The sequence below is a fragment of the Morchella sextelata genome (genome assembly GCF_020137385.1).
Source record: "Morchella sextelata strain SCLS chromosome Unknown scls_24, whole genome shotgun sequence".
Lineage (NCBI taxonomy): Eukaryota > Fungi > Ascomycota > Pezizomycetes > Pezizales > Morchellaceae > Morchella > Morchella sextelata.
The window spans coordinates 773,023-796,522 of record NW_025408639.1 but is presented as its reverse complement, the minus strand read 5'-3'; the positions used below and the strand labels follow the sequence as shown (position 1 = coordinate 796,522).

The window sequence follows — 23,500 nt, the reverse complement described above, 5'->3', positions numbered from 1 at the left end:
GCAATTGATTCACCCTGACAGCCGCTAGCTTTGCAGGATCCAAAACCAATTGACCTGGCCTAAAAAAGATCTGTGGCTCCGGCTGCAGAGTTTCACCTCCCTCTCCAAGGCGGTGATCCCAGCGCCTAGATAGCACATCAGTCTTGCCATTCTTTTCTCCCGGTCTGTAGACAACTTTAAAATTGTAGCCTGCGAGGTCTTCAGACCATCTAGCTTGCCGCCTAGTGAGAACCTTGGTAGAATTAAAATACTCCAAGTTCTTGTGGTCTGTAAAAACCGTGATTTCCTGCTCGCAAGATTTGAGCATGTGTTCCCATTCCCGGAAAGAGGCTACAATAGCTCCCATTTCCTTATCATGAATGTCATAGTTGATCTCAGCAGGGGAGAACTTCTTAGAGTAGAATGCCACCGGATGTAGCTTTCCATCATCCCCATACTGAGAGAGCACCGCTCCCTTGGCAAAATCACTGGCATCTGTCTCGACCACTGTTCTCCTACTAGGGTCAAAATGAAGAAGAATTGGCGCGCTTGTGAACAGCCTCTTGAGTTCTTCAAAGGCCTGCTCATGTGCTGCCGTCCAATACCATTTCTTGTCTTTTTGCAGGAGGTCAGTGTGAGGGATGCGTACCAGATCACAAGAGTACACTACGCAGAGCTCAGAGTTCGGCTAACAGCTACAAAGGTAGAAGTCTCCAAGGTCTCTTCAGTCAACGTCGAGTATAAATCTCCTTGATCCGATACGGGCCCCGCGAGCTACGTTATCAACAAAGATTCACTAGAGTTAGCGTATGATGCTTCGACCGTCTTCGACGTAATAGTTCAGGTAGAGTTCGAAGTCACGATAGAGTAAAGTATTTCCAAAAGTATAGTCAAATAAAGTTGTAACTCGCGTATCAACGATTTATATTGTTAAGACTCTGATTTCGCCGATGATGGTCTGGCTAGTCAGTGAATGACACAGTATTTATATCCCTCGCTTATGTCTCGAGGACCCAGTCTACTAATAATACAGAATACACTCGGGGCCTGCCCGAGACCCTGAAAAACAACCAAGAACATTTAACTCCTAAGTCCATAACCCAAACTCCTAAACCCGCTAAAACCCCTCAACCTATTTACCCACTCTAATGCACGTTTCCCTGTCGATGTTTTTTCTCCATCGGCCGTCTGGTGGATAATCGTCAGCGTCGGCTACTCGTAGGTCTCGGACGGCAAGGCTACCTACTCAGGCCTCTTCCCACATCGCTTTCCCACATAGCAGAGTCCTCTCATGCCCATAGGTACCGCCGATAGGTACTCGGTCGGCTGGTGGCTTGCGCCGATTCGCTCCGAGTGATCCGATCTTCGATCCGATTGCTTCCAGCTGTCTCTCATATATCCACCGGTACCAAAGCACTCCCCTCCGGCGGTTTGACGCTCCAGGGGTTATTATTAGGGTCGAAAACGTGTTTTTTATGACTCCGTGTTTTGGTCGTATTTTGGTCGCACCACACCCCGCGGGTGCGGTCCAGAGTTGACGTTAGCGTGCAGAGGGTAATGGGGTATCTACTAGCCTTTTCTCGTAAATGCTTGGCATGCCCGTAACAGCTTACCCCCCTTCCAGGGTGTCACGTCTCGGGACATCTTCTGACAGACTATGGTTCCAGTAAACCTGCTCCACATATCACCCGCGGTGTCTGTGGAGGGGAAGGACTTAGCCCCGTAGGGTACCTCTATAGTCTCAGGCGTTGGTCCTTCACGGCCTTGGGGTTCCTTCGATGAAAATCGCGGACTAGGTCAAGTACCTCCTCATTCATAGCGTCCATGACTTGGTACGTGCAGTCGCTCATCGAATAGCCCCGCCATTTCACCAGGTATTCCACTAATCCTCTTCTACTTTTCCGGCTTCCCACAATACTTTCCACTTCGTACAGGACCTCTCCTTCCTTATCGACATCTTCGGGAGTTGGGGGACGTTGTTCACGGCCTGGGATACTGCTCTGTCGGTAACGTTCCAAGAGTTCAATATGGAAAACGTTATGGATTTTGACTTGCGGTGGCAGTTCCAATTCGCAGGCTCGTTTACCGGCTAGTCGGACAATTTTAAATGGGCCGAGTTTCTTATGATCGAGTTTCTTGGTAGAACGTCGTGTCTTGATGTTGGTCGCGTTGAGCATAACCATATCTCCCACCTTGAAGTTAGGCGGTTCGTCCCTTTTCCGATCATAGTATTTCCCCATCTTCTCCCTGGTGTCTGTTAAGCGAGCGAGAGCAGAATCATGAACTCCTCGAATGAAGTGAGCGTACAGGTCACTGGTTGGGTTGACCACTTCGGCTTCTGTCGGCCAGTTGGTTCTTGGGTTGTAACCGTAATTGGTATAGAACGGAGATTGACCCGTGGCGGTGGTAACCGAGTTGTTGTAAGCATACTCCGCCAATGGGAGTAGCTCTGCCCAATCATCTTGCTCGTAGTTGCAGAATGCTCGTAGATAATGCTCGAGGGTTTGGTTGACTCGCTCTGTTTGCCCATCGGTCTGAGGGTGGAAAGCCGTACTCATTCTTATCCTCACGTCCAATAATTCCATAAGGGATGCCCAAAAGCTTGAAGTAAACTTGGCGTCCCTGTCGGAAACTATATCAAGAGGCAGCCCATGGAGTCGCCAGATTTGACCGAGGAATATCTTCGCTAAATCCTGCGCGGTCGTTTCTGCTACTAGGGGAATGAAATGCGACATCTTCGAGAACCTATCGACTACTACCCAAATTTGATTATAACCCTTTGATTCCGGTAACTGCACGACGAAGTCCATTGATATCGATTGCCAGACAGAATGTGGCGTGGACAGTGGTAGAAGCGCACCGTATTTCTTGTGGCGGCTGGGTTTGTTGCGCTGGCACTCGTCACATGACCGAACGTAATCATCAATCCACTCGTTCATTTTTGGCCAATAGAAGTTTCGCGTGATGAGTTCCCAAGTTTTGTCTTGTCCAAAGTGTCCTGCCACCTTCGAGTCGTGTTCTGCCTGCGCGATTCGGATCTTAATACGGTCATCTGCCGGAATGTAGAGTCGGTTTTTATAGAAGAGTAGCCCGTCTTTCTCAGCGATATCCTTCATTTCCCCCAGCTTCTCTCCCTGCTCAATTCTCTCTTTCAATCCTACCCATGTCGGGTCTCCCGATGCCGCCTGCCTGACATGATCCAGAAAGTTCTTAGACCAGTCAATCACCCCCTTGGAGGCAAGCGACACCGCTGATACCACAAACTCTTCCTCCGCCAACTGTCCGGGCTTAAAGAACCTGTCTATCGGCTGTTTCCCAAGCGTGCCTCCCCCTTCAGGACGGTACTCCGGCCGTCGCGATAGTGCATCTGCCTTCCCATTTTTGGTTCCCGGGCGGTAAATAATTTTGAAATCAAATTCCGCCAAAGACTCAGCCCACCTTGCCTGTCGTCGGTTAAGAACCTTGGTTGTAGAGAAGTACTCTAAGTTCTTGTGATCCGTATAGACGAGGACCGTTCGGCTAGGTCCTTCGAGGTAGTGACGCCATTGCTTGAAGGCTGACACAATTCCTAGCATCTCCTTATCCCAGACGTCGTAGTTGAGTTCCGCTGGGTTAAGCTTTCGAGAATAAAAGGCAACAGGGTGAGTCTTTCCGTCAATAACCTGGGATAGAATTGCGGCGATAGCAAAATCACTTGCGTCCGTTTCCACGATAGTCTGGCGATCTGGAGAGAAATGTACCAAGATCGGCGCAGACGTAAATAGGGTTTTGAGTTTTTCGAAGGCTGCTTGGGCCGTCACAGACCAGACAAAGTTCTTAGCATCACCCCTGAGACAATCGGTAATGGGTTTACAGACCCCGGAGAAATTGTGGATAAACCTTCTGTAGAAATTGGCAAAGCCCATGAAGATCTGTACTTCTTTAACACTGCGCGGGGCTTGCCAATTCGTAACAGACATAACCTTATCCAGTGCCATGGTGACGCCTGCTGGGGCAAGGATGTATCCGAGGAACTCGATTTCGGTGAGCTCGAAGAACGATTTCTTCGGGTTGGCGACTAGGTTGTATTCTTGTAACCTACTAAGTACTTTGCCGACCAGGTCTCTGTGCTCCTCTCGAGATTTGCTATATATCAGGATATCATCAAGGTATACTACTACACCTTGATCCAAGAATTCCCTCAGCGCATCATTCATCATATTCTGGAAGGTCGCCGGCGCATTTGCCAGCCCAAAAGGCATGACGAGGTACTCAAAATGCCCATACCGCGTACGGAAGGCTGTCTTCCACTCGTCGCCGTCTTTGATCCTGATGAGGTTATAACCTTCCTTCAGGTCAATCTTTGAGAAGATAACCGCGCCTGCTACTCGATCTCGTAGTTCGTCCATAAGCGGTAAGGGATACCTGTTCTTAATGGACACACGGTTAAGTCCACGGTAGTCAACGCAAAGTCGGAGACTACCGTCCTTCTTCTTCACAAATAGGATTGGGGCTCCTGCCGGGGATTTGCTCGGCCTAATCTTTCCCAATCGCAACATTTTCTCCAGATACTCCCGAAGCACCTTCAGCTCGACTTCGGATAGGGAGTAAACGGGTCCCCATGGTGGCTGCTTTCCTGGTTCGAGATCTATCGCATGGTCGTAAGATCGATGCGGTGGTAATTTGTCTGCTTCCGATGGTAGGAAGACTTTAAGGAACCCATGGAGCCAAGAGGGAAGAGTTTCGCGGAGGTTGACCGATTCATCTTCCAAAAGACAAATGCTACCGATGAATTGGGCCTCCGGATCGTCCAATACACCCTCGTCCATTTCTATTTGGGGTTCCTTGTCAGTGAAGCATCGACTCTTGCAGTTCTCACCATCATAGGAAACTTCCCCATTTGCCCCTATAACTGGTTTGTGTTCTTTCAACCACCAGTTCGGTAGTATCGCATCGATGCCAAGTGGGAGAGGGGCGATTTCGAATGACAACTGTGTTTGATGCCCCCTTGACATTATAATTAATGGTTGTGTAAAGGCGTGTCCCGTGCCCTTCATAACTTCTCCCGTAAATCCAAATACTCGGGCCGGGACGTCTCGTTTCACCTTCGGGACCTCAAAACTATCAACAAAAACGGCAGACAAAACAGGACCAGTTGCACCAGTATCCAACAACACCTTACAAGGTAAACATTTTTCCGCAAAACAAAGGAACTGATTAACGATAGGTCGAGGACCATGAATAGGTTCCTCCAAAATTTTCTGTTTTTTCTCCGGTTGGGACGCTCTCCCTTCCTGCCTTTTTCTTTTCATATTTTTTTTATTGTTTTCCGTCAGTGATAACATAGCAATCTGGGGATACTCCTGTGAGGGATGCGTACCAGACCACAAGAGTACACTACGCAGAGCTCAGAGTTCGGCTAACAGCTACAAAGGTAGAAGTCTCCAAGGTCTCTTCAGTCAACGTCGAGTATGATTCTCCTTGATCCGATACGGGCCCCGCGAGCTACGTTATCAACAAAGATTCACTAGAGTTAGCTTATAGGATTCGACCGTCTTCGACGTAATAGTTCAGGTAGAGTTCGAAGTCACGATAGAGTAAAGTAATTCCGAAAGTATAGTCAAATAAAGTTGTAACTCGCGTATCAACGATTTATATTGTTAAGACTCTGATTTCGCCGATGATGGTTTGGCTAGTCAGTGAATGACACAGTATTTATATCCCTCGCTTATGTCTCGAGGACCCAGTCTACTAATAAAACAGAATACACTCGGGGCATGCCCGAGACCCTGAAAAACAACCAAGAACATTTAACTCCTAAGTCCGTAACCCAAACTCCTAAATCCACTAAAACCCCTTAACCTATTTATCCACTCTAATGCACGTTTCCCTGTCGATGTTTCTTCTCCATCGGCCGTCTGGTGGATAATCGTCAGCGTCGGCTATTCGGAGGTCTCGGACGGCAAGGCTACCTACTCAGGCCTCTTCCCACATCGCTTTCCCACATAGCAGAGTCCTCTCATGCCCACAGGTACCGCCGATAGGTACTCGGTCGGCTGGCAGCTTGCGCCGATTCGCTCCGAGCGGTCCGATCTTCGATCCGATCGATTCCAGCTGTCCCTCATATATCCACCGGTACCAAAACACTCCCCTCCGGCGGTTTGACGCTCCGGGGGTTATTATTGGGGTCGAAAACGTGTTTTTTATGACTCTGGGTTTTTTGGTCGTAATTTGGTCGCACCACACTCCGCGAGTGTGGTCAAGAGTTGATATTAGCGTACAGAGGGTATTGGGGTATCTACTAGCCTTTTCTCTCACTCCCGTAAATGCTTGGCATGCCCGTAACAACTCCTGACCTGACTCATCAGAGTCCCCTTTCAAAAATCCTCGTCGAAATCCATCTCAGATTCCGATCCGCGTTCTCGCACAAACGCTTGCCCACTGGTATACTCCGCAGCAGCCGTTGCAGCCGGCTTCTTAGCACGGTGCCTCATTCGCTTTCTCTGAGGTTGGGGTTCCGGTGGTTCCATATCGTGGTCGCCATCGTCATCGCGGGTACGCTTTCGGGAGAAAGAGGAGATAGATGCACTGCTGTTAGCATCCGAACGACACCACTTCCAAAGATGACCCTTTCGGCCACATCGCACACAGGCTCCATCGGTCTTTCGCTGTTCTCGGACCGGCTGTGGAACTCCCTTGGTGGCTTCGTCGTAGTCGTGGTATATTGGCTTATTCCCCGACTTGTTCTTGCTGGTGCTCTTCTTATCTTGCCCTTTTTCTTTCTCCTCTGTCTGAGCCCTTCCCTTGATCTTAAACCCCTTCTCCTTCTGCCGCGAGTTCCCACCATGATTCGACTCCTTTCCTCTCGACTCCGCTTTCCCCAACATTTTCATCTGCTCCTGATAAGCCTCGTGAGCCTTGCCGGCTCGTTCCAACTGTTGGATGTATTCGGAGTCGTCATCGGTTGGATCGAAGCGCGAGTGGCGCTCCCGGATTTCATTTGGTAGCCCTTGGAGCAAGGCGGCACGATAGGATGCTCCTTTCATTTGAGCATGCTGGTTCATGATCTCCATTCTCGTCAGGTAGTCCCCGATGTTAGCAGAGTACTTAAACTGCTGCATTTTCATCGCGTTCTCCATAGCCTCCTGAGTGCTTAAGAAACGCTTCCTAATCTCCTGACGGAACCGAGTCCAAGTAGCATAGTCCGCGGCTGCCGGTCCTAGCATCTTTGTCTCGATATACTCCATAAACCATTCCTTCGCCAACCCACACGTATATGTTCCAGCGAACAGTACTTTGTTCCTGTCCGTTCGGAACTTCTTGGGCTTCTGCTCGAAGTAGATCTCGCACTCCATGAGCCAATGCCGCAGGTTATGCTTCCTGGCATTATCGAACTCAAAGGGTATTTTGGCGAGCGAATCTACCATATCGTCGTCTTCAGGCGGCGCCGAATTCCGGTTCCCGCCTCGGTTCCTTCTCCAATTCTTCCGACCATGCGACCATTCACTATTATCGTCGTCATCGTCGTCGGAAGGTTCTGGGTCTCCCCCAACGTTTCCTCTTGGTGGGTTCTGGGGAGGTTGATTTCCACCATTCCCACCAACTGGAGCAGCTTCCACCGGTCCTCTGCCACTATTGCCATGCACTGGGCCGGCATCCTCCGGTCGCCTGCCTCCATTTCCTCCTACGGGACCAGCATTTCCTCCTATTGGGCCCGCATTTTCAGGTTTCTTGCCATTATCAACAGGAACCGTTCGGGGCGCATTAGGGTCTAAGGGAGCACTAGCCACGGAAGGTGCTACTGACAGGTGTTGTCGCAGTAGTTCCTCCATCTCGGCTATTCGTTGGTTTCTTATCTCATCGGACTGCTTGAATTGCGCAAACATAGCCCGTTGTTCCCCTTTCTCCTGCTCCCGCTCTTCTCGTACCATCCTCAGTTGTCGCTCCGCTTCCAACAGTTGGTTCTGGGTAATCCGATGGTTGCGGTCCAGAACCTCGTGGTCGGCGGCTCGTGCGGTTTCTTGCATTTGTTGGACATGAGTGACGAGCTCAAAGAGCGACTCGAGATGTTGTTTTTGGGCAATGGCTTCCTGCCGTGCTTTCTTATCCAGGATTTGTCCACTCCCTTGGACTTGCTCCTGGAGGTTTTGTAGCTGCTGCCAAACGGCCTGTCCAGCTGCACCAAGATACCTCATTTGTGCCTCATGGGTATCCAAAAACTCCTGCATATTTCTCACGAACTGGGCTTGAGCAGAGCGTTTACTCGATTGCCTAGTTTGTGTGGAGGGTCCTCCCGTAAGTAGGGGATCTGGGCTAGCAGCCCTCGATATTACCATAGAATCTTCCCCCCCGGCCTCCTCGGTTACGGCCGAGGTATCTATGAAATAATTATCCCTTCGGGTAGTCATTGTAATAGGGGATAATGATGATAGTTCTTTTTTTTTTTTGAGGTGACTTCGTTACTCCAAGTGAACTTGTGAGTAACAATATACTGTGAGGGATGCGTACCAGATCACAAGAGTACACTACGCAGAGCTCAGAGTTCGGCTAACAGCTACAAAGGTAGAAGTCTCCAAGGTCTCTTCAGTCAACGTCGAGTATAAATCTCCTTGATCCGATACGGGCCCCGCGAGCTACGTTATCAACAAAGATTCACTAGAGTTAGCGTATGATGCTTCGACCGTCTTCGACGTAATAGTTCAGGTAGAGTTCGAAGTCACGATAGAGTAAAGTATTTCCAAAAGTATAGTCAAATAAAGTTGTAACTCGCGTATCAACGATTTATATTGTTAAGACTCTGATTTCGCCGATGATGGTCTGGCTAGTCAGTGAATGACACAGTATTTATATCCCTCGCTTATGTCTCGAGGACCCAGTCTACTAATAATACAGAATACACTCGGGGCCTGCCCGAGACCCTGAAAAACAACCAAGAACATTTAACTCCTAAGTCCATAACCCAAACTCCTAAACCCGCTAAAACCCCTCAACCTATTTACCCACTCTAATGCACGTTTCCCTGTCGATGTTTTTTCTCCATCGGCCGTCTGGTGGATAATCGTCAGCGTCGGCTACTCGTAGGTCTCGGACGGCAAGGCTACCTACTCAGGCCTCTTCCCACATCGCTTTCCCACATAGCAGAGTCCTCTCATGCCCATAGGTACCGCCGATAGGTACTCGGTCGGCTGGTGGCTTGCGCCGATTCGCTCCGAGTGATCCGATCTTCGATCCGATTGCTTCCAGCTGTCTCTCATATATCCACCGGTACCAAAGCACTCCCCTCCGGCGGTTTGACGCTCCAGGGGTTATTATTAGGGTCGAAAACGTGTTTTTTATGACTCCGTGTTTTGGTCGTATTTTGGTCGCACCACACCCCGCGGGTGCGGTCCAGAGTTGACGTTAGCGTGCAGAGGGTAATGGGGTATCTACTAGCCTTTTCTCGTAAATGCTTGGCATGCCCGTAACAGTCAGTTAATGGTTTGCAAACCTTACTGAAGCCTTCAATGAAGCGGCGATAGAAGTTTGCAAATCCGAGGAATGCCTGTACTGCCTTGATATTCTCAGGGACCGGCCATTCCTTAACTGCCTCCACCTTGTCTTCTGACATAGATACTCCTTCTTCCGAGATATGATAGCCTAGATATTCTACTTCTCGGACATGGAAGGATGTCTTACTGATCGAGGCACAGAGCTTAGCTTCCCTAAGCTTCTGTAGTACCTTCTTGACCAATAGCTCATGCTCTTTCTCAGTCTCCGAGTAGATGAGGATATCATCAATATAGACAACTACTCCTTCATCCAGTAGTTCCTTTAGCACATCATTGATCATTGCCTGAAAAGCGGAGGGAGCGTTGCATAGTCCAAACGGCATTACATTATATTGATACAGTCCATAGCGAGTTCTGAAAGCGGTTTTTGTAACGGGGGTCCTTTCTAAGAGAAATAGATTTGTATAGAATAAAGACGGCCGTGCAAGATAGACAATCAGGTTGCAGATTATTCAAAGATACTATCGCTAGAACTCAATAATCTTTAAGGGCTCTGCTACCGATGAGAACTTGGTTTTTCTTTCCGATGAAGACTGGAGAGAATAGGACTGAAGGGCGGGAATGAACCTGAGTACTTATACTCCGAAGGCCTCTGTTCTCTGCTCCTAACTCCTTTACTAAGTTCCGGTGGGCCTTCCCTCAGTACCGGAAACAATACCACCGCTACCCCGCTTTTCTCTAAGCGTCAGCAGGTGTTTCCGATACCCAAGGCAACCACCCTTAGTCAAAGCCTTTGTAACACCTGCAGCCTTGGTTGCCACACAACTGAGGACCTGCATGAATGAGCTGCCGCTCAGGTGTAAGCTTAATCATTGCTGTAGAGCTTTCGCTTATTGTAGACTTCCCTAGCATAGTCCCTGCCCTTCGGCGGACTTACAATGCACCGAGGATACAGAGGATCACCGGTCAATCAGAGCTTCACTCTGGCCGGTCTTCTAGTCACTGGCGAGGCATAGACTCGTCAGTCATTGCTCCCATGAATAGATCCTCTTCCTAGCGCCCGGAATGTAGTTACTCTAACAGCTGGTAGCTAACCACACTGCCGGTACTTGCATATCACCGTGCAACTGGCTTCTAACAATAGCTCTCAGCATGTAACCGGGCCCTGTGTGTACTCATACACCAGACAGTTGAAATGGCTCCGTTACACCACTCCCCTCTTCCAGGATCTTGGTCTCCGAGATCTATAACCATTCTATTACCATTCTATATGACAAGAAACTCCGTGATATGCAAGGAAATGAAAACCCAAAGGAAATAATCTACACCCCAACAATTCGCTTGTCCTTGGGTTTCTTAGGATACCTCATATGGAAATCCCGAAGGGCTTCTTCAGCACTCTTCTTGAGATGCTCCCAAGGTTCCCATGTAGCATCCTCGTTTTCATAACCTTCCCACAGCACTAGATATTCCACTCGTCTTCTCTTCTTATTGACCCGGCTATCAGCTACCTCTCGGACAACCCAGTTCTGTTCTCCCTCAACCTCTTCGGGTTCCGGTGGGGGAACTCTTCTCTCAGGATCTACCGGTGCTCTGTAGGGTTCTAGGAGAGAAACATGAAAGACCGGGTGGATTCCCATCTGGGGGGGAAGAGAGAGCTTGTAGGCACGGGTACCAATAGCTTCTAAGACCTTAAAGGGTCCCATCTTCTTCTGATCCAATTTTCCCAAAGGCCGCTTTGTTTGCACATTGCGCCGGTCCAACATAACTTCATCTCCGGGCTTGATTTCAGGTGGTGCCAGGGCATGAACATCATACCACCGGGCCATCCTTAATCTAGCTTTACCCAAGCTGGCGTTCATAGCCTGCCAGATAGATTCCCATTGAGAAATCATGACCTCACTTGCTGGATTGTTCCATTCTACTCCTTCCTTTGGGGCCGGCCAGTTGGTCCTGGGTTCATATCCATAGTTGGCATAAAAAGCCGATACTTTGGTAGACTCAGAGACCGCCGAGTTATAAGCATACTCTGCCAAAGGCAAGAGTTCTGCCCAGTCATCCTGTTGATATGAACAATAACTCCGCAAGTAATGTTCCAGGGTCTGATTAACTCTTTCTGTTTGACCGTCCGTCTGGGGGTGGAAAGATGTGGACATCTTCAGCTTCACATTGAGGAGGCTCATGAGAGATTGCCAAAAGTGAGAAATGAACCTGCTATCTCTGTCCGAGACTATGTCATCAGGCAAACCATGGAGTCTCCAAACTTCCTTCAAGAACAATTTAGCCAAATCTTCCGTTTTATTGAGGGTAGGAAGAGGGATGTAGTGTGCCATCTTCGAAAAGCGGTCCACTATTACCCAGATCTTTGTAAACCCACTAGATTCCGGTAGTCCCACAATGAAGTCCATAGAGATGGAAGTCCATGGCCGATAGGGTATCTCCAACGGTTGGAGCATACCAAACTTCTTGTGTCTTGAGGTCTTATTCCTCTGGCAGCTGTCACAGCTCCGGACATATTCCTCAACATCCTTATCCATGTTGGGCCAAAAGAAGTTATTTTTCACCCGCTCTAGTGTCTTAAATTGGCCAAAATGACCAGCCACCTTAGAGTCATGGGTATCGGACAGTATTTCCATCTGAAGCTTCTTGTCCTTGGGTATGTACCATCTATTCTTGTAGAAGATGAGACCGTTCTTGACCGACAAGTTCTGGTCCAAATTTGGTTTCCTTTCAACCAGGGAGCGGTGCAATTCCTGCCAGAAACTATCCTCTTTAGCAGCCGTGTATAGGCGCTCTAAGAATGTATTCTGCAATTGATTCACCCTGACAGCCCCTAGCTTTGCAGGATCCAAAACCAATTGACCTGGCCTAAAAAAGATCTGTGGCTCCGGCTGCAGAGTTTCACCTCCCTCTCCAAGGCGGTGATCCCAGCGCCTAGATAGCACATCAGTCTTGCCATTCTTTTCTCCCGGTCTGTAGACAACTTTAAAATTGTAGCCTGCGAGGTCCTCAGACCATCTAGCTTGCCGCCTAGTGAGAACCTTGGTAGAATTAAAGTACTCCAAGTTCTTGTGGTCTGTAAAAACCGTGATCTCTTGCTCACAAGATTTGAGCATGTGTTCCCATTCCCGGAAAGAGGCTACAATAGCTCCCATTTCCTTATCATGAATGTCATAGTTGATCTCAGCAGGGGAGAACTTCTTAGAATAGAATGCCACCGGATGTAGCTTCCCATCATCCCCATACTGAGAGAGCACCGCTCCCTTGGCAAAATCACTGGCATCTGTCTCGACCACCGTTCTCCTACTAGGGTCAAAATGAAGGAGGATTGGAGCGCTTGTAAACAGCCTCTTGAGTTCTTCAAAGGCCTGCTCATGTGCTGCTGTCCAATACCATTTCTTGTCTTTTTGCAGGAGGTCAGTTAGTGGTTTGCAAACCTTACTGAAGCCTTCAATAAAGCGGCGATAGAAGTTTGCAAATCCGAGGAATGCCTGTACTGCCTTGATATTCTCAGGGACCGGCCATTCCTTAACTGCCTCCACCTTGTCTTCTGACATAGATACTCCTTGTTCCGAGATATGATAGCCTAGGTATTCTACTTCTCGGACATGGAAGGATGTCTTATTGATCGAGGCACAGAGCTTAGCTTCCCTAAGCTTCTGTAGTACCTTCTTGACCAATAGCTCATGCTCTTTCTCAGTCTCCGAGTAGATGAGGATGTCATCGATATAGACAACTACTCCTTCATCCAGTAGTTCCTTTAGCACATCATTGATCATTGCCTGGAAAGCGGAGGGAGCATTGCATAGGCCAAATGGCATCACATTGTACTGATACAGTCCATAGCGGGTTCTGAAAGCGGTTTTCCACTCATCACCTTCGGCTATCCTGATCAAATTGAAGCCATTCTTCAGGTCTATCTTTGTGAAGATCTTGGCCTTGAACAACCTGTCTCTGAGCTCACTCATGATAGGCAGCGGGTACTTGTCCTTGACAGTGACCTTGTTCAAACCTCTATAATCCACACAAATCCGCAAAGTCCCGTCCTTCTTAGGAATGAACAGTATGGGTGCCGCAGCAGGGCTATTCGATCTAGAGATCTTTCCTGAAGACAACTCTTTGTCCAGGTACTCTCGGAGGGCCTTCAACTCTGGAGCAGAACATGGGTAAAGCGGGCCAAATGGGGGAGCGGTGCCAGGCAAGAGTTTGATTTTCAAATCATTATGGGAATGCGACGGCATTTCCTCAATCTTCTCTTGACTGAACACATCAGCCCAATTCCGGTATAGGCGGTGTATTTTCTCAGCAATATCACCTCCGTCCTCATCATGCCATACTGAACCGACCAATTGATAGACTGTTACGGGCATGCCAAGCATTTACGGGAGTGAGAGAAAGGCTAGTAGATACCCCAATACCCTCTGTACGCTAATATCAACTCTTGACCACACTCGCGGAGTGTGGTGCGACCAAATTACGACCAAAAAACCCAGAGTCATAAAAAACACGTTTTCGACCCCAATAATAACCCCCGGAGCGTCAAACCGCCGGAGGGGAGTGTTTTGGTACCGGTGGATATATGAGGGACAGCTGGAATCAATCGGATTGAAGATCGGACCGCTCGGAGCGAATCGGCGCAAGCTGCCAGCCGACCGAGTACCTATCGGCGGTACCTGTGGGCATGAGAGGACTCTGCTATGTGGGAAAGCGATGTGGGAAGAGGCCTGAGTAGGTAGCCTTGCCGTCCGAGACCTCCGAATAGGCGACGCTGACGATTATCCACCAGACGGCCGATGGAGAAGAAACATCGACAGGGAAATGTGCATTAGAGTGGATAAATAGGTTGAGGGGTTTCAGCGGATTTAGGAGTTTGGGTTGCGGACTTAGGAGTTAAATGTTCTTGGTTGTTTTTCAGGGTCTCGGGCATGCCCCGAGTGTATTCTGTATTATTAGTAGACTGGGTCCTCGAGACATAAGCGAGGGATATAAATACTGTGTCATTCACTGACTAGCCAAACCATCATTGGCGAAATCAGAGTCTTAACAATATAAATCGTTGATACGCGAGTTATAACTTTATTTGACTATACCTTTGAAATTACTTTACTCTATCGTGGCTTCGAACTCTACCTGAACTATTACGTCGAAGACGGTCGAAGCATCATACGCTAACTCTAGTGAATCTTTGTTGATAACGTAGCTCGCGGGGCCCGTATCGGATCAAGGAGAATTATACTCGACGTTGACTGAAGAGACCTTGGAGACTTCTACCTTTGTAGCTGTTAGCCGAACTCTGAGCTCTGCGTAGGGTACTCTTGTGGTCTGGTACGCATCCCTCACATAGACTGTCTCTTCTTCTTCCAACATTTGGTATGGAGAGATCAGTTCAATCTTGGTGGCCGCTGGGAGACAATTCTGCTTGCAGTAGTCACTCCTCCAGCTCATGGTGTTGAGTTCCCAATTGATGTCCGGGTTATGCTTCCTAGCCCAACTAATTGGCAGGTAACCGGTCATTCCTTCTTCCAGTGTAGCCACCTCCCATCGGAGTGTCTCCTTATGATCTCCCATAGTCATACGGACCGGGTGAGTGTAATACTCGCCTCCTCCCATCATGACATCTCCTTGAGCATCAAACATTGTCAGTGGTTGATCCCGCCGCACTAAGGGAATTCCATGTTTCTTGACAAAACTCTGGTTGAGGATAGCTCCTGTACAACCGGTGTCAAACAGGAATGACCCTTGGGCGCCTTCATCCTTTCCTTTGACCGTCCATGACAGTCCTGCCTTCAGTATAGGTCTTTTTCCATGCACTGGTAAAGAAGGAAGCCTCTGTTCCAACTTTCTTTGCTTAACAGCGGGTTCTGCACTCATTTCTCTCTGTCTTTTCAACATAGCTAATAGCTTCGGGCACTACTAAGATCAAAGATCCTTTGGTTCTATTCCCAAGCAATAATATAGCAGGTATGATGTGTAGTAGTCTTAGTAGTGGTTTCGGGAGTGTCTTCGTAGCAAATGTAACTTTGGTAGAGCACTGACAGACCAGCTGTTTCGGGTCTTAAACCCATCCTCAGAGTGCTTGGAGCAATCAAATAGGCGGAAACACAATCATAATTTATTCGAAAAAACATAGAAACCGAAAAAACCCATAAAAGAAAACTAGTAAACATAGACTAAAACAGACACTTTTCTACCAGAGGATTTCATTGTCCGAGTCTTGCTCAGGCTGCAATATAAAATCTTCTGTAACCTCCGGGAGTACAACAAGTGGATCTTCTGCTACAACGGCAGCCACTTTAGCCTTCTTCTGAGAGCTGGACTTGCCATTCCCTCTTTTCCGCTTTTGTACTCTCACTGCTGCCACTCGGACAACAGTAGGTTCCTTCGACCAACAATCGGTCCATTTGTGTCTGGACTTGCCGCACTATTGCACAAGTCAGTCTATGCACTCTACCAATAGGGAGTACCGGAAGGTCATACCTTCAAGCATACTTCTGCTTTCCTTCTTTCTTCTAGAATATCCCCCGGGATACCCTTTAGTTCCACCGCTTTGTCCTTAGGTCCAGGGGTCTTCTGAGGTCTGGAGGAGCTCGCTGTGAGGGATGCGTACCAGACCACAAGAGTACACTACGCAGAGCTCAGAGTTCGGCTAACAGCTACAAAGGTAGAAGTCTCCAAGGTCTCTTCAGTCAACGTCGAGTATGATTCTCCTTGATCCGATACGGGCCCCGCGAGCTACGTTATCAACAAAGATTCACTAGAGTTAGCCTATGATGATCGACCGTCTTCGACGTAATAGTTCAGGTAGAGTTCGAAGTCACGATAGAGTAAAGTGTTTCCAAAAGTATAGTCAAATAAAGTTGTAACTCGCGTATCAACGATTTATATTGTTAAGACTCTGATTTCGCCGATGATGGTTTGGCTAGTCAGTGAATGACACAGTATTTATATCCCTCGCTTATGTCTCGAGGACCCAGTCTACTAATAATACAGAATACACTCGGGGCATGCCCGAGACCCTGAAAAACAACCAAGAACATTTAACTCCTAAGTCCGTAACCCAAACTCCTAAACCCGCTGAAACCCCTCAACCTATTTATCCACTCTAATGCACGTTTCCCTGTCGATGTTTCTTCTCCATCGGCCGTCTGGTGGATAATCGTCAGCGTCGGCTATTCGGAGGTCTCGGATGGCAAGGCTACCTACTCAGGCCTCTTCCCACATCGCTTTCCCACATAGCAGAGTCCTCTCATGCCCACAGGTACCGCCGATAGGTACTCGGTCGGCTGGCAGCTTGCGCCGATTCGCTCCGAGCGGTCCGATCTTCGATCCGATTGATTCCAGCTGTCCCTCATATATCCACCGGTACCAAAACACTCCCCTCCGGCGGTTTGACGCTCCGGGGGTTATTATTGGGGTCGAAAACGTTTTTTTTTATGACTCTGGATTTTTTGGTCGTAATTTGGTCGCACCACACTCCGCGAGTGTGGTCAAGAGTTGATATTAGCGTACAGAGGGTATTGGGGTATCTACTAGCCTTTCTCTCACTCCCGTAAATGCTTGGCATGCCCGTAACAGCTTACCCCCCTTCCAGGGTGTCACGTCTCGGGACATCTTCTGACAGACTATGGTTCCAGTAAACCTGCTCCACATATCACCTGCGGTGTCTGTGGAGGGGAAGGACTTAGCCCCGTAGGGTACCTCTATAGTCTCAGGCGTTGGTCCTTCACGGCCTTGGGGTTCCTTCGATGGAAGTCGCGGACAAGGTCAAGTACTTCCTCATCCATAGCGTCCATGACTTGATACGTACAGTCACTCATCGAATAGCCCCGCCATTTCACCAGGTATTCCACTAATCCTCTTCTACTTTTCCGGCTCCCCACGATACTTTCCACTTCGTACAGCACCTCTCCTTCCTTATCGACCTCTTCGGGAGTTGGGGGACGTTGTTCTCGGCCTGGGATACTGCTCTGTCGATACCGTTCCAAGAGTTCAATATGGAACACATTATGGATTTTGACTTGTGGCGGCAGTTCCAGTTCGCAGGCTCGTTTCCCGGCTAGTCGGATGATTTTGAACGGGCCGAGTTTCTTGTGATCGAGTTTCTTGGTGGAGCGACGTGTCTTAATATTGGTCGCATTGAGCATAACCATATCTCCCACCTTGAAGTTAGGCGGTTCGTCCCTTTTTCGATCATAGTATTTCCCCATCTTCTCCCTGGTATCTATTAAGCGAGCGAGAGCAGAATCATGAACTCCCCGGATGAAGTGAGCGTACAGGTCACTGGTTGGGTTGACCACTTCGGCTTCCGTCGGCCAGTTGGTTCTTGGGTTGTAACCGTAGTTGGTATAGAACGGAGATTGACCCGTGGCGGTGGTAACCGAGTTGTTGTAAGCATACTCCGCCAAAGGGAGTAGCTCTGCCCAATCATCTTGCTCGTAGTTGCAGAACGCTCGTAAGTAGTGTTCGAGGGTTTGGTTGACCCGCTCTGTTTGCCCATCGGTCTGAGGGTGGAAAGCCGTACTCATTCTTATCCTCACGTCCAATAATTCCATAAGGGATGCCCAAAAACTCGAAGTAAACTTGGCGTCCCTGTCGGAAACTATATCAAGAGGCAGCCCATGGAGTCGCCAGATTTGACCGAGGAATATCTTCGCTAAATCCTGCGCGGTCGTTTCTGCTACTAAGGGGATGAAGTGCGACATCTTCGAGAACCTATCGACTACTACCCAGATTTGGTTATATCCCTTTGATTCCGGTAACTGCACGACGAAGTCCATTGATATCGATTGCCAGACAGAGTGTGGCGTGGACAGTGGTAGAAGCGCGCCGTATTTCTTGTGGCGGCTGGGTTTATTGCGCTGGCACTCGTCACATGACCGAACGTAGTCATCAATCCACTCGTTCATTTTTGGCCAATAGAAGTTACGCGTGATGAGTTCCAGTGTCTTGTCTTGTCCAAAGTGTCCTGCCACTTTCGAGTCGTGTTCTGCCTGTGCGATTCGGATCTTGATACGGTCGTCTGCCGGGATGTAGAGTCGGTTCTTATAGAAGAGTAGCCCGTCTTTCTCAGCGATATCCTTTAATTCCCCCAGCTTCTCCCCTTGCTCAACTCTCTCTTTCAATCCTACCCATGTCGGGTCTCCCGATGCCGCCTGCCTGACATGGTCCAGAAAATTCTTAGACCAGTCAATCACCCCCTTGGAGGCAAGCGACACCGCTGATACCACAAACTCTTCCTCCGCCAACTGTCCGGGCTTAAAGAACCTGTCTATCGGCTGTTTCCCAAGCGTGCCTCCCCCTTCAGGACGGTACTCCGGCCGTCGCGATAGTGCATCTGCCTTCCCATTTTTGGTTCCCGGGCGGTAAATAATCTTAAAATCAAATTCCGCCAAAGACTCAGCCCACCTTGCCTGTCGTCGGTTAAGAACCTTGGTTGTTGAGAAATATTCCAAGTTCTTATGATCTGTGTAGACGAGAACCGTTCGGCTAGGTCCTTCGAGGTAGTGACGCCATTGCTTGAAGGCCGACACAATTCCTAGCATTTCCTTATCCCAGACGTCGTAGTTGAGTTCCGCTGGGTTAAGCTTTCGAGAATAAAAGGCAACAGGGTGAGTCTTTCCGTCAATAACCTGGGATAGAATTGCGGCGATAGCAAAATCGCTTGCGTCCGTTTCCACGATAGTCTGGCGATCTGGAGAGAAGTGTACCAAGATCGGCGCAGACGTAAATAGGGTTTTGAGTTTTTCGAAGGCTGCTTGGGCCGTCATAGACCAGACAAAGTTCTTAGCATCACCCCTGAGACAATCGGTAATGGGTTTACAGACCCCGGAGAAATTGTGGATAAACCTTCTGTAGAAGTTGGCAAAGCCCATGAAGATCTGTACTTCCTTAACGCTACGCGGGGCTTGCCAATTCGTAACAGACATAACCTTATCCAGTGCCATGGTGACGCCTGCTGGGGCAAGGATGTATCCGAGGAACTCGATTTCGGTGAGCTCGAAGAACGATTTCTTCGGGTTGGCGACCAGGTTGTATTCTTGTAGCCTGCTAAGTACTTTGCCGACCAGCTCCCTGTGTTCCTCTCGAGACTTGCTATATATTAGGATATCATCAAGGTATACTACTACCCCTTGATCCAAGAATTCCCTCAGCGCATCATTCATCATGTTCTGGAAGGTCGCCGGCGCATTTGCCAGCCCAAAAGGCATGACGAGGTACTCAAAATGTCCGTACCGCGTACGGAATGCTGTCTTCCACTCGTCGCCGTCTTTGATCCTGATGAGGTTGTAACCTTCCTTCAGGTCAATCTTCGAGAAGATAACCGCGCCTGCCACTCGATCTCGTAGTTCGTCCATAAGTGGTAACGGATACCTGTTCTTAATGGACACGCGGTTAAGTCCACGGTAGTCAACGCAAAGTCGTAGACTACCGTCCTTCTTCTTCACAAATAGGATTGGGGCTCCTGCCGGGGATTTGCTCGGCCTAATCTTTCCCAATCGCAACATTTTGTCCAGGTACTCCCGAAGCACCTTCAGCTCGACTTCGGATAGGGAGTAGACGGGTCCCCATGGTGGCTGTTTACCTGGTTCAAGATCTATCGCATGGTCGTAAGATCGATGCGGTGGTAATTTGTCTGCTTCCGACGGTAGGAAGACTTTAAGGAACCCATGGAGCCAAGAGGGAAGGGTTTCGCGGAGGTTAACCGATTCGTCTTCCAAAAGACAAATACTACCGATGAATTGGGCCTCCGGATCGTCCAATACTCCCTCGTCCATTTCTATTTGAGGTTCCTTGTCAGTGAAGCATCGACTTTTGCAGTTCTCACCATCGTAGGAAACTTCCCCATTTGACCCTATAACCGGCTTATGTTCTTTCAACCACCAGTTCGGTAATATGGCATCGATGCCAACCGGGAGAGGGGCGATCTCGAATGACAACTGTGTTTGATGCCCCCTTGACATTATAATTAATGGTTGTGTAAAGGCGTGTCCCGTGCCCTTCATAACTTCTCCCGTAAATCCAAATACCCGGGCCGGGACGTCTCGTTTCACCTTCGGGACCTCAAAACTATCAACAAAAATTGCAGACAAAACAGGACCAGTTGCACCAGTATCCAACAACACCTTACAAGGTAAACATTTTTCCGCAAAACAAAGGAACTGATTAACGATAGGTCGAGGACCGTGAATTGGTTCCTCCAAAATTTTCTGTTTTTTCTCCGGTTGGGACGCTCTCCCTTCCTGCCTTTTTCTTTTCATATTTTTTTTGTTGTTTTCCGTCAGTGATAACATAGCAATCTGGGGATACTCCTGACCTGACTCATCAGAGTCCCCTTTTAAAAATCCTCGTCGAAATCCATCTCAGATTCCGATCCGCGCTCTCGCACAAACGCTTGCCCACTGGTGTACTCCGCAGCAGCCGTAGCAGCCGGCTTTCTAGCACGGTGCCTCATACGCTTTCTCTGAGGTTGGGGTTCCGGTGGTTCCATATCGTGGTCGCCATCATCATCGCGGGTACGCTTTCGGGAGAAAGAGGAGATAGATGCACTACTATTAGCATCTGAACGACACCATTTCCAAAGATGACCCTTTCGGCCACATCGTACACAGACACCATCGGTCTTTCGCTGTTCTCGGACCGGCTGTGGAACTCCTTTGGTGGCTTCGTCATAGTCGTGGTATATTGGCTTGTTTCCCGACTTGTTCTTGCTGGTGCTCTTCTTATCTTGCCCCTTTTCTTTCTCCTCCGTCTGAGCCCTCCCCTTGATCTTAAACCCCTTCTCCTTCTGCCGCGAGTTCCCACCGTTGCTCGACTCCCTTCCCCTCGACTCCGCTTTCCCCAACATTTTCATCTGCTCTTGATAAGCCTCGTGAGCCTTGCCGGCTCGTTCCAACTGTTGGATGTACTCGGAGTCGTCATCGGTTGGATCGAAACGTGAGTGGCGCTCCCGGATTTCATTTGGTAACCCTTGGAGCAAGGCGGCGCGATAGGATGCTCCTTTCATCTGAGCATGCTGGTTCATGATCTCCATCCTCGTCAGGTAGTCCCCGATGTTAGCCGAGTACTTGAACTGCTGCATCTTCATCGCGTTTTCCATAGCTTCCTGAGTGCTTAGGAAACGTTTTCTAATCTCCTGACGGAACCGAGTCCAAGTAGCATAGTCCGCGGCTGCCGGGCCTAGCATCTTGGTCTCGATATACTCCATAAACCATTCCTTCGCCAACCCACACGTATACGTTCCAGCGAACAGTACTTTGTTTCTGTCCGTTCGGAACTTCTTTGGCTTCTGCTCAAAGTAGATCTCACACTCCATGAGCCAATGCCGCAGGTTATGCTTCCGGGCATTATCGAACTCGAAGGGAATTTTGGCGAGCGAATCTACCATATCCTCGTCTTCGGGCGGCGCCGAATTCCGGTTCCCGCCTCGGTTCATTCTCCAATTCTTCCGACCGTGCGACCATTCGCTGTTATCGTCGTCATCGTCATCGGAAGGTTCTGGATCTCCCCCAACGTTCCCTCTTGGTGGGATTCGGGGAGGTTGATTTCCCCCATTCCCTCCTACCGGAGCATTTCCTACTGGACGCCTGCCACTGTTCCCCTGTATTGGGCCTGCGTCTTCCGGTTGCTTGCCATTCCCTGATGTTTGGGGGCCAGCATTTTGGGGGTTCTTGCCATTGCCAACAGGAACCGTCCGGGGCGCGTTGGGGTCTAAGGGAGCACTAGCCACGGAAGGTGCTACTGACAGATGTTGTCGCAGTAGTTCCTCCATCTCGGCTATCCGTTGATTTCTTATCTCATCGGACTGCTTGAACTGCGCAAACATGGCCCGTTGTTCCCCTTTCTCCTGCTCCCGCTCTTCTCGTACCATTCTCAGCTGTCGCTCCGCTTCCTGTAGCTGGTTCTGGGTTTGCAGATGACTTTGCTCCAGAACCTTGTGGTCGGCGGCTCGTGCAGCTTCGTGTACCTGTTGGACACTGGAGACGAGCTCAAAGAGCGATTCCAGATGTTGTTTTTGGGCAATGGCTTCTTGCCGTACCTTCTTATCCAGGATTTGTCCACTCCCTTGGACTTGCTCCTGGAGATCTTGTAGCTGCTGCCAAACGGCCTGTCCAGCTACGCCAAGATACCTCATTTGTGCCTCATGGGTGTCCAAAAACTCCTGCATATTCCTCACGAACTGGGCATGAGCAGAGCGTTTACTCGATTGCCTAGTTGTTGTGGAGGGTCCTCCCGTAAGTAGGGGATCTGGGCTAGCAGCCCTCGATATTACCATAGAATCTTCCCCCCCGGCCTCCTCGGTTGCGGCCGAGGTATCTATGAAATAATTATCCCTTCGGGCAGTCATTGTAATAGGGGATAATGATGATAGTTCTTCCTTTCGAGGTGACTTCGTTACTCCAAGTGAACTTGTGAGTAACAATATACTGTGAGGGATGCGTACCAGACCACAAGAGTACACTACGCAGAGCTCAGAGTTCGGCTAACAGCTACAAAGGTAGAAGTCTCCAAGGTCTCTTCAGTCAACGTCGAGTATGATTCTCCTTGATCCGATACGGGCCCCGCGAGCTACGTTATCAACAAAGATTCACTAGAGTTAGCCTATGATGATCGACCGTCTTCGACGTAATAGTTCAGGTAGAGTTCGAAGTCACGATAGAGTAAAGTGTTTCCAAAAGTATAGTCAAATAAAGTTGTAACTCGCGTATCAACGATTTATATTGTTAAGACTCTGATTTCGCCGATGATGGTTTGGCTAGTCAGTGAATGACACAGTATTTATATCCCTCGCTTATGTCTCGAGGACCCAGTCTACTAATAATACAGAATACACTCGGGGCATGCCCGAGACCCTGAAAAACAACCAAGAACATTTAACTCCTAAGTCCGTAACCCAAACTCCTAAACCCGCTGAAACCCCTCAACCTATTTATCCACTCTAATGCACGTTTCCCTGTCGATGTTTCTTCTCCATCGGCCGTCTGGTGGATAATCGTCAGCGTCGGCTATTCGGAGGTCTCGGACGGCAAGGCTACCTACTCAGGCCTCTTCCCACA

At 49.0% G+C, this 23,500-nt stretch overlaps 7 protein-coding genes across 7 annotated transcripts; all 7 read right to left on the bottom strand.

Annotated features, from left to right (window-relative positions):
- Window positions 1-1,712: 1,712 nt before the first annotated feature.
- Window positions 1,713-5,270, bottom strand: H6S33_007759 (uncharacterized protein; the record flags this gene model as incomplete). The annotated part of the gene is made up of 1 exon (XM_044839107.1): window positions 1,713-5,270. One exon carries the CDS (start codon window positions 5,268-5,270, stop codon window positions 1,713-1,715), a length of 3,558 nt encoding a protein of 1,185 aa, XP_044688632.1.
- A 1,065-nt stretch (window positions 5,271-6,335) lies between these two features.
- Window positions 6,336-8,366, bottom strand: H6S33_007758 (uncharacterized protein; the record flags this gene model as incomplete). The annotated part of the gene is made up of 1 exon (XM_044839106.1): window positions 6,336-8,366. One exon carries the CDS (start codon window positions 8,364-8,366, stop codon window positions 6,336-6,338), a length of 2,031 nt encoding a protein of 676 aa, XP_044688631.1.
- An 842-nt stretch (window positions 8,367-9,208) lies between these two features.
- Window positions 9,209-9,829, bottom strand: H6S33_007757 (uncharacterized protein; the record flags this gene model as incomplete). Its single annotated transcript, XM_044839105.1, has 1 exon — window positions 9,209-9,829. One exon carries the CDS (start codon window positions 9,827-9,829, stop codon window positions 9,209-9,211), a length of 621 nt encoding a protein of 206 aa, XP_044688630.1.
- Window positions 9,830-10,768: 939 nt separating this feature from the next.
- H6S33_007756 (uncharacterized protein) lies at window positions 10,769-13,816 on the bottom strand (the record flags this gene model as incomplete). Its single annotated transcript, XM_044839103.1, has 1 exon — window positions 10,769-13,816. One exon carries the CDS (start codon window positions 13,814-13,816, stop codon window positions 10,769-10,771), a length of 3,048 nt encoding a protein of 1,015 aa, XP_044688629.1.
- Window positions 13,817-14,666: 850 nt separating this feature from the next.
- H6S33_007755 (uncharacterized protein) lies at window positions 14,667-15,338 on the bottom strand (the record flags this gene model as incomplete). The annotated part of the gene is made up of 1 exon (XM_044839102.1): window positions 14,667-15,338. One exon carries the CDS (start codon window positions 15,336-15,338, stop codon window positions 14,667-14,669), a length of 672 nt encoding a protein of 223 aa, XP_044688628.1.
- Window positions 15,339-17,146: 1,808 nt separating this feature from the next.
- Window positions 17,147-20,704, bottom strand: H6S33_007754 (uncharacterized protein; the record flags this gene model as incomplete). The annotated part of the gene is made up of 1 exon (XM_044839101.1): window positions 17,147-20,704. One exon carries the CDS (start codon window positions 20,702-20,704, stop codon window positions 17,147-17,149), a length of 3,558 nt encoding a protein of 1,185 aa, XP_044688627.1.
- Window positions 20,705-20,781: 77 nt separating this feature from the next.
- On the bottom strand, window positions 20,782-22,791 carry H6S33_007753 (uncharacterized protein; the record flags this gene model as incomplete). The annotated part of the gene is made up of 1 exon (XM_044839100.1): window positions 20,782-22,791. One exon carries the CDS (start codon window positions 22,789-22,791, stop codon window positions 20,782-20,784), a length of 2,010 nt encoding a protein of 669 aa, XP_044688626.1.
- Between the last annotated feature and the right edge of the window lie 709 nt (window positions 22,792-23,500).